This window comes from Pinus tabuliformis, chromosome 3_1 (genome assembly GCF_031772625.1).
Source record: "Pinus tabuliformis cultivar Carrire ecotype Pingquan chromosome 3_1, CPIR1, whole genome shotgun sequence".
NCBI lineage: Eukaryota > Viridiplantae > Streptophyta > Pinopsida > Pinales > Pinaceae > Pinus > Pinus tabuliformis.
The window spans coordinates 596,888,107-596,906,520 of NC_142301.1; the positions used below are offsets into that span (position 1 = coordinate 596,888,107).

General features: G+C 39.4%; 1 protein-coding gene across 1 annotated transcript; it reads right to left on the minus strand.

Moving 5' to 3' along the window:
- Window positions 1-17,210: 17,210 nt before the first annotated feature.
- Window positions 17,211-17,765, minus strand: LOC149188422 (uncharacterized). Its single transcript, XM_089409948.1, has one exon. It carries the CDS (start codon window positions 17,763-17,765, stop codon window positions 17,211-17,213), a length of 555 nt encoding a protein of 184 aa, XP_089266074.1.
- Window positions 17,766-18,414: the final 649 nt, after the last annotated feature.

Here is an 18,414-nt window from a genome sequence, read left to right on the forward strand (position 1 = left end):
TCTTTTTCATGAGGATGAATAGGATTAGTTTATGGTGAATTTGCTTTCAGTTGCTTAGATTTGATAGGAGGATAGTAATTACTTATTGGAGCTCCAGAAAAAGGTTGTTAAGGCTCACTGCCATCTCTGTTAGGGATTGGGGTGCAGTCCATAACCAACCACCAAAAAGAAACGCAGTTCTTCTCACTTCCATGCAAGCTGCAACATAGACATTTTCGTTGAAGATTCATCCATGCACGTCTGATATTGAACCATACTTCTACATTTCCCTTCCATGCACGAGTTTCATTTCTTGGTTTTCCATTGTTGTTCATAGGTTTCATGGCACAGTGATCATAGGTTAATGAATTCTTGTTTTTGGTGCATAAGTCATTTGTTTCATTTACACTGCTCCATATCATTTCACTTCCTTCTTCTTCTTCTTGATCTCTCCTCAAGTTACCCACTCGGCCTCTGTCCAGCTCATTTATCCTCCAACTCATCTATTGCCACGTAGCTTCATTTACTTAACCTTTCGTTGATCCCATCCTTCCAAGCCATCAACCCACTGCATGCACTCGTTCTCCATTTGACTTCTCTGCTCCTGAGCCATCACCAGTTCCATCTCCATCTCACCTATCCTCCCACACCACTCCAACACTTCACCATCTCCCAAAACTTCCACGGTCAAACATCCTGTAGAATTGCACAGACTTCCTGTAGAAATCCCTGAGTTTCCTGTAGGATCCCCTGCAGACTTCCTGTAGAAGCCTGCAAACTCGGTTGCTGAGCATCCGAACATGGTAGACTTCTGTGGACTGATGCTAGAGACCCTCTGGGACCTCCCCTAGCCATCCTGACCTTTCCCATGCTTTCCTTCCATTCAAACCGCTCCTGCACAACCAAACCCTAATCAAAAGCATCATCACAATAAATCCAACCACTTAATGAAAAAAATACAAAAACATTTCTTTTCAGATGCAAGTAGCTTAGATGCATGTATTTCAGTTCACTGCAAGTAATGGCATCATTGGTAGAAGTTTCGTTCACAGTTTTGCATTGTAAAGGCTTAGCTAGTCAAACTAGGGTTTACTAGGGTTTTCATGCTTTGTTGACTTTCAGTTCCTTTCTGCAACTAGATTAGTCTTCTTTAAGTTATCTTTCGTCCATCACTCATAAAGCTTCTTCTGTGAGCATATAGAAGTTGGCTTGAGCCCTAGCGGACTTGTGCCAGCTGACCAAGTGACAGCTGCGACAAGAGCTAGTACTTGTGCATACAGCACCGTCGCTTCGAAGTTTGTACGAACTACCGGGTTGATAAAATTAGAGATAGGAAGCTCCAGGAGTTGTAGCATTATTGCTACAATACCGGAGCCCACCAATATGGTCAGCTTTTTTTATCTCCATATATTTCAATGTCAACATTTTCTAGCATCTCATCATCGATATTGATTTCTTTTTTTCACATATGAAAATTTGGGCAGATCAACTCGAAAGGGAATCAAATCCTGCCGGCCAGACTATCAAGGCCTAATCCCAAGGGCCTCGAGGAGAATTGACCTTGTGACCTCCCGATCGGCAAGGCACTTAACAACAGGGACTCGATCAGTTGAGCTAACCCTTGGGGAATCATCAATATTGATTTCATTTGTACATATGAAAATTAAATGTAAATGGGTATAAATATTCATTAACTAATAAAATTAAAAAATAGAGTTCGAGTGAAATTGAAATTAATAAATACGTATAATTTCAATAATACACATGGCATACATATACATACTTGATGGTAATTCAACTTCTTCATTTGAATCTCTTTCAACATCTTCAACAACATCATCAATCATTGGGTCATTATCTTTTTCACATTGTCTTTCAACATTTTCAATCTCATCATCAATGTTATGAGGAATATCTCTATCTGTTTACATTGCACAATATTTTTCAAATTAGTTTATGAAGTAAAAATTAAATTTCGCAATACACTAGTTAAATTTTAAATATCGCTTATAATATCTACATTTGAATACCTGCATCAACTTCTAGTTGAAATTGGTTTGCCCTTTCAATATTTGTGTGCTCTTCCTTCTTTCTTTTATAATTGTTTCTCCCATATTTTCTACAAGCCTCGATGTCTCTTGTTTCATAATATTTTGTTTTGCAATTTCTTTGATTTCGCATCATAATTCAAGCTATGTATATTTTTAAAATTTGACTCAAAAATATTGATTTATAAAAAAACTTGCAAAAAGAATTCACTTTCTAAATTTAGACCCAAAAGCTCACTTTAAAAATTCAGCACAAAAGAGTTACTTTAAAAAGACTCACTTTAAAAATTCAACCGAAAAGGTTTACTTTAAAAAATACTCATTTTAAAAGTTCAGCACAAAAACATCACTTTAAATATTACCCCTAATTGACTTTAAAAATTAAGCCCGAAAAACTTACTTTAAAAATTAAGCTATAAAATCTCAATTTAAAAATTTAGCCCAAAAGACTTGCTTTAAAAATTAAGCTAAAAAATTTCACTTAAACAATTGATCCCAAAAGAATTGATTTCAAAATTAAGCTAAAAAATATCGCTTAAAAAATTCAACACAATAGATTTACTTTAAAAATTAAGTCCAAAAAATTCAGCCCATAAGATTTAGCTTAAAAGTTCACTGCAAATAAGGAAACTATGCGAAAATGAAATTTCGGATCCATTTGTTTTTATCATTTCAGGCGAAACAGTTTTTCGGAGGGACACATTGTTTCACTTTTGTGGCCAATGGAAAATATAGAAATATTTTCGGTCGAAACTTTAACATAATTCAACTGAATTATTTTTCCATTTATTTTAACGGGCATTGACGACAAACATAAGTTCGACTGAATGTGATTTTAATTCGGTCGAACTGTTTTAAACTGCAACTCTGCAACAACTCGGCTCTAGTCACCTTTTTCAAACTTGGGAATGCTTAAACTCCATCAATTTTTGTGAATTTACTGTCTGAACAAAAACCAGAATTTGTGGAATTGAATCTACTTTTAGTAGATATAAATTTTATGGAATTTAAAAAAAAAATTGCTAATTTTATTTAGTTTTCTAAAAACTTGTGTGCAAAAAATTTCTGAAGGTCATTATGATTAAGTGAAATAAAAAATTTGTATCTTGCAAAATACAGAATAAATATAAATGAAAAAATATGGTTCATTACATTGGTTTGTCTTCTGTAATGGGTAGTTTTTAGATTTTCAATTTATAACTAATATGTTGAGAAACTTTATGTTCAGATAAACATCTTCAAAATCTACAGTTTTTTCATATTGGTTCAACAAAAAAAATTCTAGTAATTATGATGTGCAAGAATTGGTTTCGTAAATATAACGATATTGAAGTGTCTGTCTAGATTAGTGCAACGCGTTTTTTTTCAAAAACGCCAAGTTAACAAAGAATACACTAGTACTAAAAAACATGGCGTGTTATAAATCCCTTGATTTTTGAAGAACACACAATCAAACAATTTCTAAGTTTACATATCAAATGCGAATAAAAAATTCCAAAAAAAAGTAGTAGAAAGCTAATAAAATTTCTTACAAATTTCATTTTTATTTTAAAATGAAATTCTAAATAGAAAATTTTCTTTGGCTTGCCAAAATTTGAAGAACTTCTAAAAATGATTTTTTTTCTCAAAAAAGGAAAAAAGTGTAACCCAACTTCACATTTTCAGCCCCCTCCTCCCTACATTGTAGAAACATATCGTTCCAATAACCAAATGATTCAAGAACATGCGGTCAACATAAAGCATTGTAGGACTCGCTCCTCATCTTTGGCTGAGTATTCCAAAAGGGCAAAGCACCACGTCCATATAGAGGATTCTCAGGTCATTTCCAAGATTGATCAGTGCTATCGTAAGTTTAAAGAGGATATTGACATTGAAAAAGGCATAAGACCCTAAATATGGAAGATGGATTAAAGATTAGTAGTTATTGAATCCAATCCCTTTATTCCTAGATGTTGTCTTTTTCTTCCCTCCTTTCCTCGTAGGTTCCCCTCCTTTATTCGTTGCCCTTGTCTTTTTTCTTATCAGTTCTCTTTATGTTACTAGTTGTGTGGGTTGGTTCCTTTATTTTTTTTCTTTTTTGAAAGTGTCTAGTTAAATCATTTTCCATTTGATTTCTGAAATATTATTATTTTTCTATTCCTTGGCAATATATTTGTTTTGTATTTTTTTTGGAATTTCCAACTTTCATATTTATATTTATATTTTCGCTCTCTTTATTAGTTTAACCCCCTTTTTTTATTTAGTTTTGTATGACTTATAAGATTCCATAATTTCTTACTCTCTTTAACTAATTCTTCTTTAATATTGAGTTGGATTCTTATTTTTTTAATTATTCCTCTCTATTTTGTTTAGTTAGTGATTGAATAAAATCGATTGATTCTATTCATTTATTATTATTATTATTCCTTAATATTTTGTTCATATTATTTTTAATTTTTATTAATTTAATTTTATAAAATATTTATGCATTTATTAAATAAAATAGAATAAAAATAACAAATAATTTAAAATATAAATATTTCAACTCTTTGTTATGTTTTTATATTCAAAATATCATTATAAAGAATCTAAATATATATTAGATGATATATATTATCTAGAAATTTATATTAATTAAATAAATTAACCGAAATAAAAAACAATTAAAAATAAAAATATTCGAATTGTTTGTTAATTTCTTGGTTTTATTTATTTACCTTCTAGAATTTAGTTTCCATCTATTTATTATAAATTGAAAGTCTTTCTATTTTCTTCCCTTATCTTTTGGTTTCATTTCAATTTTATTATACATTTATTTTTAATTTAAATTCAAATTATCCTTATTATTTTTTGACTCCATTATAGTTTTTATTTTAATTATTTGAAGTGACCCAGCCCACACAAGCCCAAACTTTACACCTAGTCTTGTTTTCCACTTGGTTTCAGGCTTTATTGACGTGGCAGATTTTGTTTGTTGTTACCGCTGGTTGTATGTGATGTGGGGGATGGATATTTTGCGTTGGTAATGGCAATGTTTTAATGCAACATTCAATGCCCAGCTACAAGCCTCAAGCTTGGTTCCCTCCGTTCACTCTTTGCCCAAAATGCTTTGGTGGTCTGGTCATTCGCGACACTTCTATGCTGTTATGCAATCTGGTGAGGGTTTGGTAGTTACCCTGTATGGCTTCTCCTCAAATGCATATGGCAGTCTCTGTTTCTCTTTCGGCTATAGTTGCAAACGTATGCTGGCCTTTTGAACTTGGCAGTGTGGCTGTCTATGGACTCCTTCTGTGGCACGAACCTGCCTGGGTTCTGGAGGTGTGTTTGCATGGGTTCTTTCTCGGAAGTAAGTTCCCTGGTTCGTTCAGTCATTTATTTTCTAGAATTTGGTCTCTCGTCTGGTGTTTTCCCCTTGCTGCTATTCTCACTGCTTCTGGTCTCTGCTCGATTTATAAACCAAGTTTTCTATTGGTGATTTTGAACACAGGCGACAGGGTAAAAGACTACTGCAACGGTGAACAGGTAAATGCTTCTCTCCCTGATTTAATCCCACCTCCTTCTGGCGCTAAATCTGACTAGGCATGCTCCTTCTATCTCAGGTTCTGCCAATTTGTCAATGGATCTGTTCTACAATTCCTTGGTCCGGCTTGCTCAGGTACACTAGGGCTTTCACTTGCCCTCTATTCAACTTCTTACTTCTGGTATTGCTCTAACAGTGGGTTAACAGAACCTTGTTTGCTTATGCAGGTCTATGGGTCGACCTGGGCGCATGGACTCCTGTACGGTTCAATCTTCCAACGTAACAATCCCTTTTCTGGTAGGCTTCTGTGCTTGAGACCCGTGAGTTTATAGTTAGGGGTTTTGTTTTAGTTCTTGAAGGGTCTGTCATTTGTTTTCTGGTAGCCACATTTAGTTCGAAACATTGTCAATGGAATGCAGCTTGAACCTAGCTTCGACTTCTGTTTTGATTAACTGTTTTGATTGGTAAAAAGAACCGGACTCTGTTATGGAACCCTAACCTAGGGTTTGTCCTCTCTGGACGCTGACACTGGTATTTTTGTTTAAAAACAACTGTAATATAAGTATGGTTTGAACAAATGGGTTATGGGATATAGTTCTGTGGATCCTTGTTTATATATGGAAATTGAAAGGTTTATCAGAGTTACCTGTGTTGCATTTGTTACCTCCGACACTCGACTTCGTTATAAAATCATTAGCAACCCTGCGGTGCTTTGTTGTTCTTGTCACACTCTACGCTTGCATATCCTCATTCTGCTCTATGTGTGAATTTGTTTTGTTTGCTTGCTCGATGTGAGCGTTAAGAAATGTGACCTACAATGGTCGATCTTGGTTTGCTGGAACTGTTTTTAATAATACAATAGATAGAAATACAGTATACAGTGATAGGCAATGAAACAGATGGACTATTTTTGAAATCAGATCTGTCTTTTTTTTCTTTATTTCTCTGTATGAAATTGCTAAACCCTTCTCTGGTCTTACATTTCTACTTTTATACATTCTTGGTTACAGTTAATTGAAACTGTCATTCATTTCATTTGAACAGGCATGATATGGTTAATAACCACAATTCGGTTGACATTTACAAGATCTTTAATTAGATAGTTTTGTCTTTTCTCTTCTAAGTTGACATATTAATTTTTAACTACTGTTTTATTATTGTTTTGACTATAACAACCCTAACCGTCAATTTAACCCTAACTTAACATAGAAACTTAAAAATAAAACAAATTAAAATCCTACCTCATGACCTCATCAACTAATTAAAATAACGATCTAGATACTCAAACAATCCTCCAACCTGGCAGAGATTTCACCTGGTCATGGTGAGCTAGATGCTCCTGCATTAGGCTCCCGGGTCAAAAAGAAATCATGCCTTCAGTCCATGAGCTTCTCGATTGAAGTACCTGTTTGTTCAATTTGCGTGGCATCAAGTGTTAAAATTGGAAACCAGGGCAAAACTTCATGTGGGTCATCTTATTCATGGTTGATAATATTTTTATTAGATTCCTCTCATCGAGAGGTGTAGGATTGATATAAAGATCATCTGATTCCGATAAGTATTCATGGTGATATGAATTTATTTTGATTATGGAATTATTATCAAGCCGACCTACAACTCATGTAGGCTCAGAAGCCCAACAATCGCATCTATTCAAACACCAACGTTGTGTATAAATATAATACTTTTCCTCATTTTCACTCACTCATCTCATCACATCTCTCTCTCTACTGCGCAGAAATGAGTCTCTTCTCTACTGCGCAGAAATGGGTCTCTCTCTCACACATGTGAAGCCGGAAGCTATTGAACCTGAAGCTGCAACTACAAAAGTAAAGATTGACTTGCATGGCCTAGAATATCTCCTCTTTGGAACGATGTTGTAGGTTCGTCTGAGCCTCCTCTAAAAGCCACAATTTTTGGTGGTGGAATGAAGTCAATCCGACGAATGGTTTGCAAGATATCGAATGCCCTAGTTTGAAGCCGAAAACTGCTGAAACTGAAGCTGCAACTACAGAAGTAAAGACTGAGCTACATGGCCTAGAAGATCTCCTCATCTGAACTGCACTGTAGGTTCATCTGAACTACGTTGTAGGTTCATCTGAACCTCCTCTAGAAGCCGCAACTTTTGGCGGTGGAATGAAGTCAATCCGACGGCCGGTTTGTGAGATATATTTTGCCCTAGTTTGATAATGAAGCTGCTAATGCTGATGCTACTGATCTAGGGTTTGCTACTGCTGATATGAATCAGATTTATTGTACTATTTCTCTCTGCTGAATTATTGAAGATAAAAGAAGATTTTATCAAAAGGTTTCCCCACACATTGTGGGGTTTGTCACTAGCTAGCCACCACATCTTGTGTCTCTTGTCTTGGCTTGTTTTCTGTCGATCGTTTAATGTTCTACATGCACTTTACTTTATGTACATGTGATTGATAATCTGTGGAATACAATAAGAAAAAGAAGTAAACTGTTATAAGTATAGAACATACCATAACTTAACATGGTATCAGAGCTGAGGTGAAGACAAAGCCTGAGCAAGAGCAAGAGCAATCACCGAAGAGAAGATTGGCAAGGCTATCCTAAAAGAACTATGGGGTCCTCAACACTCTTTCCTGCCGAAGACAAGCTCTATGAGAAAGATGACTATCACGCATGGAAGATGTCTATCGATCTAACCCTAGAAGACCCAAGAGTGTTGGACTATGTAAGAGGCAATATTGTTGAGCCTCCATCAAATGCATCCACTGCTGCATGGAACAAATGGAAAACTGAAGAAGTCAAAATAGAAGATCATCCGGGACTCTATCGACAAGCACTTGGTGGCCTACATCTCTGAACTGGACACCTCCAAGGAAATCTATGATAGACTGGGAAATGGCACTCACAACTCTTGGAGGATTACCATCTGAATGGTACGTGTTCAGGACTACTCTTCTAGACTATAATGTAATTCTTGGTTTCGAGGAATTAATGACTAGATGCATTCAAGAAGAAACAAGGGAAGAAGAGCAAGAAATACCCGTTCCTAAAGGTCCTCCTACTGCTTTTTCTTCTCATGCTAAGAGAAGAAATAATTCTGGGTCGAAATCAAAAGGAAAGGCTAGATCTAAGGGTGGAAGAAAAGGACAATGTTTCATCTGCGATGAAGCAGGTCACTTTGCAAGGGAGTGCCCTCATAGAAAGGAATCACACTGGGACGATGATCAAAATCCCTCTGATGGCAATCAAAGGAATGACAAATTCAATAGCAAGGGTAAGAGGAGAGCTGGGAATCAAGGAAGAGGACAACCATTCAAGAAGGCTAGAAAGTCCAGGATGTATTAAATGCACCTGACCTCAAAAAGAACCTAGTGTCCATCTCAGCAATGGAAGACAAAGGCTACAAGGTAACCTTCAGTAATGGCAAGGTATGTATATGGAAAAATAATGTTAAAGATGCCTTTACTCTTGGGTTTAGTGTTATATTAGGTCGATGGAAGTCTGTTAGGTGTTGTGTCTTATGACACAACTCTTCAGTCCGAACTTTGGCATCGGAGGTTTGCCCACCTTCATTACAAAGCTCTACCCAATGTAAGACAGACGGTAACAGGGATGCTCGAATTACAAGTAGAGAAAGAAGGTATATGTCCGGGATGTGCTGAAGGAAAGCTCAAAAGGGGACTGTTCCCCTCAAGCTAAAGCAAGACCTCCAATATATTACAGTTAGTTCACTCAGGCATATGTGAGGCTGGCATTAAGAGGGAGACTACTACACCACATACTCCTGAGTAGAATGGTGTGGCGGGAAGGAAGAACCGCACGATTGTGGAAGCTGTCTGGGCCATGCTACATGATCAAAGACTTCCGAAGTTTCTATGGGATGAAACTACAAACACTGTCGTATATGTACAAAATTCGATGTCCTCATCAAGCATTGGGTTCCAAGGCTCCTGAAGAAAAGTTCACTTATATTTTCATGTGCCGAAAGAGAAAAGAAATAAATTGGGTGCATGTGGAAAGAAGGGAATTTTCGTGGGCTATGGTGAAAATACTAAAGGCTATAGAATCTATGTAGCCGGTCAAAGGGAAGTAGTAATTGGTCATGATGTCACCTTTGTCGAAGATATGGCTCTTAGCAAGGTGAGCAATCTTCCGACTTTGAGGAGCTCTCAAGAAGCCAACACCAGGGAACCGAAAGAAAAATATGATGAATCAATGCCTGATGTAGAAGAACCCATGGATTCGATTGATCCTCATCCACATGAGCCTTCCTCTTCTAGGAAGAGGCCTTCATGGCTTAGGGGGATACTTGATGATGATGAAGGACATGCTGCACCCCGAGGAACCTTCCATCAATGTGAGAAACCTAACAGGTATCAAGGATACCTGACCATCATGAGCACGATCATACAAAATGAGCCTTCATCATTCTCAGATGTCGTCAAGCATTAAGTATGGAAGGATGCTATGACCAAAGAATATGAGTCTATCATGAAGAATGATGTCTGGGAAGTAGTTCCCAGACCCCAGGACAAGACAGTTGTTACTTCCAAATGGCTTTACAAGATAAAGCATGCAACAGATGGAAGTAAGGAAAAGTATAAGGATCGTTTTGTTGCTCATGGTTTCTCCCAGAAGGAAGGTATAGACCATGATGTGATATTTGCACCTGTTTCCAGATATACGACCATCTGCTCGATCATAACCCTTTTCGCTTCACAAGGATGGAACCTACATCATATGGATGTCAAGACTGCATTCTTACATGGATCGATCAAAGAAGAGGTCTACGTGGAGCAACCCAAAGGACTTGATTGAAAATATCATGTATGCAGGTTGAAGAAGGCTCTCTATGGGATGAAGCAAGCACCCCGAGCATGTTATGAGAGGATCGATAACTACTTGATGAAGTTGGGATTCACTAGGAGTGAAGCCGATCCTAACCTTTACTTTAAGGTTGAAGATGACAAGCCTCTCATACTGGTGCTGTATGTGGATACCTCTTTCTAATAGGTGCAAACCCTCTCATTCACAAATGTAAGAGGGAGTTGGCTTTTGAATTTGAAATGAAGGACCAAGGACTTGAAGTGTGGTAGAAGCTGGGGGGAATTTTCCTATCCCAAAGAAAATATGTGGTAATGATATTGGAAAGGCTCGGTATGATGGACTGCAAGCCTGTGACTACCCCAAGGATCTTAACTTTTAGAAGTTATATGGTAGTGATGTCGGACAAGATTTGGGAAATGCCTCTGAGTTTCATAAACTGATTCGCATTGATGTTCTTGGTGAACCTCCATCTGAACATATGTTTTGCAGTTAGCATTGTGAGCTCATATTTGGTTGAACCTCACTAGATTTATGCCAAGAATCTTGTAAGATATCTTCGTGGCACAATGGGTTAAGATACACTGCTGAAGATGTGAGACTACTTGGATATACTGATGCTGATTGGGCATGCAGTGTGGTGGACCGTAAGAGCACTTCCAGGTGCTGTTTCACCTTGGGATCTGCTTTGATATCTTGGATGAGCAGGAAGCAGAAGTCGATGGCTTTGAGCACCGCCGAAGAAAAATATATTGATGCTAGCATGACCTTGTGTGAGGCAGTCTGGTTGCGAAAGCTCTTTAGTGATCTGTTTGGATTTACATTGGATACCACTATGATTCTCTGTAACAACTAGAGGTGGGATTCGATTATTGAGGAATCTCATATTCGTCGATTGCTCCAGCAGATAGACATCATCTGGGATATGATAAGTCGATGAGCAAGGATGTTCCATCGCATTAAGATGATGTACAGGTCAATACACCTTGTCAAAACCCTGAGAAAAGATCTAATCTGTGATTTTCCCAAACAACTTGGAGTCATCAAGAAACACTTGTACAAGGGTCTTGCATGTTGCATACATTGAGCTCTAGGAGCTCTGAGGGCTTGCGGTTATTACTGGAGCAACATACGACCACAGGGTGACTCACCCTCCCCTAGTGGTGCACACTGGAACAAGATGATTCACTCTCTTGTGGAATGGGATGATTCGCTCTCCTATGTAGCAGGATTATTATTTCTCCTATGAGGCCTGGATTAATGTGTTCTCCATGGTGACTATAGCAGTATTGATGTGTTCTCCTGTGAGGCCTGGATTAATGTGTCCTCCATGGCGACCTGGATTGATGTGTTCTCCATGGCGATTGTAGCTGGATTGATGTGTTCTCTTGTGAGGACAGGATTGATTAGTTCTCATGTCGAGGCATCCTACCCATGCAGTTTGGGACTCATGGGAAGTACCTCTCATCTAATCAATGAGCAGGGAAATGAAGTTAGGGACCATAGTAGTACCGATGGACGCATCGTTGTATCTATCGTACTCCCGACACTAGGATGACCTCCATTGATCTAGGACCAGTGGTACACTCTCTGAGACTGCGATATTGGTCTAGGACCAGTGGTAGGAGTTGTACCATACTATGACGCTGACTTCGGGTCGGTTGAGACTAGTCTGGGACCAGTGGTACATACTCTGAGACTGATTTTGTGTCAGTGCAGTACTGGTCTGGGACCAGTGGTACACTCTCTGAGACTGCGATACTGGTCTGGGACCAATGCTAGGAGTGGTACTTACTATGAAGCTGGCTTCGGGTAGGCTGAGACTGGTCTGGGACCAGTGGTATGCACTCTGAGACTGACTTTGAGGCAGTGGGGGATGATACTGGTCTAGGACCAGTGGAGTTGTACTCACTATGAAGCTGACTTCAGGTTGGTTGATACTGGTCTGGGACCAGTGGTACATACTCTGAGACTGACTTTGAGTCAGTATGATACATCCTCGATCACTTGTTCTTCTTCATAATTCGGACAAAAGCATATTAGAATAGAACAATGCAAGAGCATAGCAGAACAGAGCAAAACAATACCAATTAGTACAGGGTAGAACAAGACAAAGTAGAATAGGCAGAATAGAGCAGAGCAAGGCAAGGGTCAGGATGTACAAGGTAGTGCATTTGATGGATGAATAGTAATGACCGATAGATAGATTGCAGATGAAGTTCTCCTTGGTTGAGAGGGAGTGTTAAAATTGGCAACCAGGGAAAAAATTCATGTGGGTCATATTATTCATGGCTGATAATATTTTTATTAGATTCCTCTTGTCGAGAGGTATAGTATTGATATAAATATCATCTGATTCCGATAAGTATTCATGAAGATATGAATTTATTTGGATTATGGAATTATTATCAAGCCGACCTACAACTCATGTAGGCTCAGAAGCCCAACAGTCGCATCTATTCAAACACCAACGTTGTGTATAAATATAAGAGGAGTTTTCGTCATTTGCACTCACTCATCTCATCACATCTCTCTCTCTCTACTGTGCAAAAATGAGTCTCTTCTCTACTGTGCAGAAATGGGTCTCTCTCTCACACATGTGAAGCCAGACGCTGTTGAACCTAAAGTTGCAACTGCAAAAGTAAAGATTGACTTGTGTGGCCTAGAATATCTCTTCTTTGGAACTACATTGTAGGTTCATATGAACCTCCTCTGAAATCTGCAACTTTTGGTGGTGGAATGAAGTCAATCCGACGAACAGTTTGCAAGATATCAACTGCCCTAGTTTGAAGCCGGAAACTGCTGAAACTAAAGCTGCAATTGCAGAAGTAAAGATTGACCTACATGACCTAGAAGATCTCCTCATCTGAACTACGTTGTAGGTTCATATGAACCTCCTCTGGAAGCCACAACTTTTGGTGGTGGAATGAAGTCAATCCGATGGTCGGTTTGTGAGATATCGTCTGCCCTAGTTTGATAATGAAGCCGCTAATGTTGATGTTGTTGATCTAGTGTTTGCTACTACTGATATGAATCAGATTTATTGTGCTATTTCTCTCTGCTGAATTATTGAAGATAAAAGAATATTTCATCAAAGGGTTTCCCCACACATTGTGGGGTTTGTCCCTGGCTAGCCGCCACATCTTGTGTCTCTTGTCTTGGCTTGTTTTCTGTTGATCGTTTAATGTTCTATCTGCACTTCACTTTATGTACATGTGATTACTAATTTGTGGAATATAATAAGAAAAAGAAGTAAACTGTTATAAGCATAGAACATACCATAACTTAACATCAAGCCACGAACTATCCTCAATAGGACGGTTCTTCCACTTGACCAGGTACTGCACATACTCCTTCCGCCGAGTTCGTTTAACTACCTGAGTGTCGAGAATGCTTTCGATCTTGGGAGGTTGAACGTAAGGCATCTGTCTCTTTTAAGCTTCTCCGTCTTCCTGGGTACTCCGTGAAGGTCACGTGGTTCCATCTTCTTCCTTCTCCTCTGGGTCAGCCGTGTAAGGGAACAGGTCTTCTACGTTAAAGATATGTGAAATGCCTATTCCAGGTGGCAATTGTATCTCGTAGGCATTCGTTGAAAACTTCCAAAGGACTTTGCAAGGTCCTATATTTTTACACTTCAATTTGTTGTATGTACCTTTAGGGACGCATTCCTTGCATAAATGCGCGAGGACTTTGTCCCCCACGTCAAACTGTACTACCCTTCTCTTCAAATCTGCATGTTGTTTGTACTTTAAGCTACTGTCCTGTAATTTAATTTTTACCTATTCATGCAAGTCTCTCATCACGTTAGGGAAATCTTCTATGTCTGCGCTTCGCCTTTACTACAGTCCAAGGTCTCGCAATTCATGCACTCCGCAAGTATGCATGCCGTAAAGGATCTAAAACGGACTGAAACCAGTGCTGCGGTTAGGAAAGTCATTGTAAGTGAACTCTGCTTGTACAAGCGCTCGATCCCACATCTGTGAATTCTCCCCAACCAAGCTTCATAACAGGTTTCCCAAACTCCTGTTTACAACCTCTGTTTTCCCGTCAGTTTGCGGGTGATATACAAAACTATAGCTTAGCTGTGTGTCCATTCTTTTCCATAAGGTACGCCAAAAATGTCTCGTGAACTTAACATCCCTGTCCGAAAGGATATATTTAGGCAATCCATGTAACCTGACAATTTAATTGAAAAATAGGTGGGCCACATGGGTGGCATCACTGGTTTTTCTGCAAGGAATAAAATGAGCCATTTTTGAGAATCTGTCCACTACTACCATTACCGAGTCGTATCCTCACTGTGTCTTAGGTAGACTTAACACAAAGTCCATCTGGCTAAGTCCCATGGTCTTCTTGGAACAGGTAACGGTGTATACAGTCCTGTATTTTGGCTGTGACCTTTTGCTAACTGGCACACTTTGCATATGGCCACAAACCATTGTACATCTCTCCACATCTTTGGCCAAAAGTAAAAATTACTAAGTTGCTCGAGGGTCTTGTCCATGCCAAAATGTCCGGCCAAACCGCCACTATGCTTCTCTCGAATAATACTCTCCCTCATCGAGCAGTCAGGTATGCACAGCTGTCCTCCCTTAAACAAAAACTTCTCCTGTAGATTGTAGTCCAACCAAGGGTTGTTATCTCTCACTAAAGGGTTCTAACATGCCTCATAGTCTTCATTAAAATCTGTATCCGTCTAGTATAGGTCCTGTAAGTGCTCAAAACCCAGCACCTACACAGTGCTTTCCTGCAGAAGTAAATCTTTCCTACTTAGCGCGTCTGCTACCTTGTTTGCTTGACCACTAATATGCTTCAATACGAGATTGAAACACTGCAAATACTCCACCCATTTGGTGTGTTTGTGGTTCAGCTTGTGCTGCTGCATTACATACTGTAGTGCAGAATTATCTGAAAACAACACAAATTCATTTCCCAATAGATAATGCCTCCAATGTTTTAATGCCTGTATGACAGCATAAAATTCCTTATCATACGATGAGTATTTATGTCGAATCTCATTCAGCTTCTCGCTGGAAAAAGCTATAGGCTTATCCTCCTAACTCAGTACAGCTCCAATTGTTGTCCCGCTGGCATCACAGCGAACCTGAAATAACTTCTAGAAATCTAGTAATTTCAGGATCGACCTCTCAGTAATATTTCCCTTTAACAACTGGAAACTTCTCTCTGCTGCCTCTGTCCACCGAAAAGGCTGGTTGGCCTTTTTGATGGTGTCCAGCATAGGCGCACAAATTTCGCTGAAATTCCTTATGAATTTCCTGTAAAAACTTGCTAATCCATGAAAGCTACGTACCTCAAATAAATTTTTCAGAGATGGCCAATTCACTATCGCTGTCACCTTCTCCGGATCCATCTTCAATTCATTTTATGTTATTAAATTTATTAGCAGTTTTTTCTGTTGTAATTTTTCCAGCACCTTACGCACATGTTGAAGGTGTTCTTCTTTTGTCCTGCTCAAAATAAGGATTTCATCCAAGTATACTATCAAACACTTCCCAATATACTCCTTCAGCATCTCATTCATTAACCTCATGAATGTACTGGGTGCATTGCTCAGCCCAAATGGCATGACCAGCCATTCATACAGCCCCTTGTTCGTCTTGAAGAATGTCTTCAATTCATCCCCCTCTCGTATCCGAATCTGATGGTACCCACTCTTCAAGTCTATCTTAGAGAAATAAGTTGCCCCGCTTAAACAATCCACCATAGCATCCATCTGCAACAGTGGAAACCTGTACCAGATGGTGATTTTATTGATGGCCCTTGAGTCAGTGAACATCCGCCATTCTCCTCCCTTCTTGGGAGTGAGAACCGTTGGAATAGCACAAGGGCTTAAGCTCTCCCTTATCAATCCCTTTTCCAACAGCTCTTGCACCTACTTCCTAATTTCTTCAATGTCTTTGAGGCTCATTCGGTACACTGCTTTGTTCGGCAGACTGGCTCCGGGTATGAAGTCAATATGATGACTTATGCTCCGTTTGGGGGGTAACTTGTCTGGCAAGTCATCTACAACTATGTCTATAAATTCCTGCAACATTTGCTGGATCTCCATAGGTAATTCTGATACCTCTGAATGCAACAATACTATCCTTGCTTTCTTTACAACTGCATAACCTATCTCGCTGTCCTCAACCTATTTTAAAAATTGTTTTCTTCTGAAAAACAACGTTCTTGGTTCACTAGTCTCTGTTGTCCCTTCTTCCTTGATGGGCACAAGTGTTTGCTTGATTCCATCCTTCACAAATTTATAACAGTTCGTCAATCCATCGTGTACCACTTTTTTATCGTACTACCAAGGCCTGCCAAACAGTATGTGACATACATCCATCAGCATGATGTCACAAACAACTTTTCCATATATCTGCCTATCTGAAACTCAACATCGCTTTGTTCATCCACCAGCAACTAATGGCCCTTTTGCAGCCATGAAACTCTGTAAGGGTTGGGATGCTTCGAGTCTTTCAACTCCAATTTTTCCACCATCTCTGTGGACACTAAATTTTCAGTACTACTGCTTTCAATAATTAACTTACAACACTTACCTCGCGACTTACAAATTTTCCTAAACAAATCCTTCCGCTGGGTCTGTTCGGTGACCTCCTTGACTGGTTTTAACAACACCTTTTGCAGCACTAGAGCTTCCCCTATCTTTGGAACATTCTCCGCATTTTGGGGAGGTGCCGCTGCTTCCTCTAGTTGCGCCACATATGCACCTCGCTGTCCAACTTGATCTGCTTCTGGACATTCAAACGATCGGTGTCCCCATTTATGACACCTATAACACTGATAACCAGCCCCTCTACCTTGGCCATTTCCCCTGCCTCGCTGGGATGACCTACCACCTCTCGCGCTGTCACCTTTGTCTACTGATCCGGAAGCTTTTGAACTGCTACCTTCCTCATTACTGTTAGTAGTTTGACCCCTGCCATAGGACTGGCCCTTTCCTCACTGGCTCCTCGTCCTCTTCGGGCATTCTGCCTTCTGGTAATTTTCTCCTCCACCTTCATCGCACTCTGATACGCTTCCTTAGTGTTTTTCGGAGAAAAAATACTAATTTCATCCAAAATATCTAACCTTAGCCCATTAACATACCTGGCTATTCTTTCTGTTGTATCCTCTATATATCCGGCTTGCAAATTCACCCGATAGATCTCGTCTATGTACTCCCTTACCATCAATCCTCTTTGTTTCAGATTCTGCACCTGCCTGTGCAATGCAATCTGATAGTCGCTCGACAAAAATCTGCCATTTAACTTGGCCACCATCCTTGACCAAGTTTTAATCGGTGCCTTGTTCAATCTTTTCCTCTCGTTCTGAACACTATCCCACCATAGCGCTGCATGTCCTTTCAATTTTGTCACAGCGAATTTAACTCTGTGGTCTTCGCTGACTTCTTCGCACTTGAAATACTTATCCATCTCACTAATCCAATCTAAAAAAAAAATCGATAGACAGGCTGTCGTCATACATAGGGAGTTATGGCTTGGGTTTACTGCTTGCTACTAAAACATATCTCAACAATCTCACTTCTGCAGACTCACCTTCTACTCCATCTGCTGCTACTTCAACTTCCTCTTCACTGTCATCGCCTATTTCTAGATCTCTTCGTCTACCTGCCTCTACTGCCTCCAAACGGGCAGCAAGAATTATGATCTCCTCTCTCAATCCTTCCTCTGCCAATCTTCGAGCACCTCTGCCACGACCCCACCTTCCTCTCTCCATTCCTCCTATTAACATAAAAAAATTTCTCTGATACCACTTTGATGTGACCCAGCCCACACGAGCCCACACTTTACACCTGGTCTTGCTTTACACTTGGTTTCGAGCTTTATTGACGTGGCGGATTTTGTTTGTTGTTACCGCCAGTTGTATGTGATGTGGGGGATGGATATTTTGCATTGGTAATGGGAATGTTTTAATGCAACATTCAATGCCTAGCTACAAGCCTCGGGCTTGGTTCCCTCCATTCACTCTTTGCCCAAAATGCTTTGGCGGTCTGGTCATTCGTGACCCTTCTATGCTGCTATGCAGTCTGGTGAGGGTTTGGTAGTTACCCTGTATGACTTC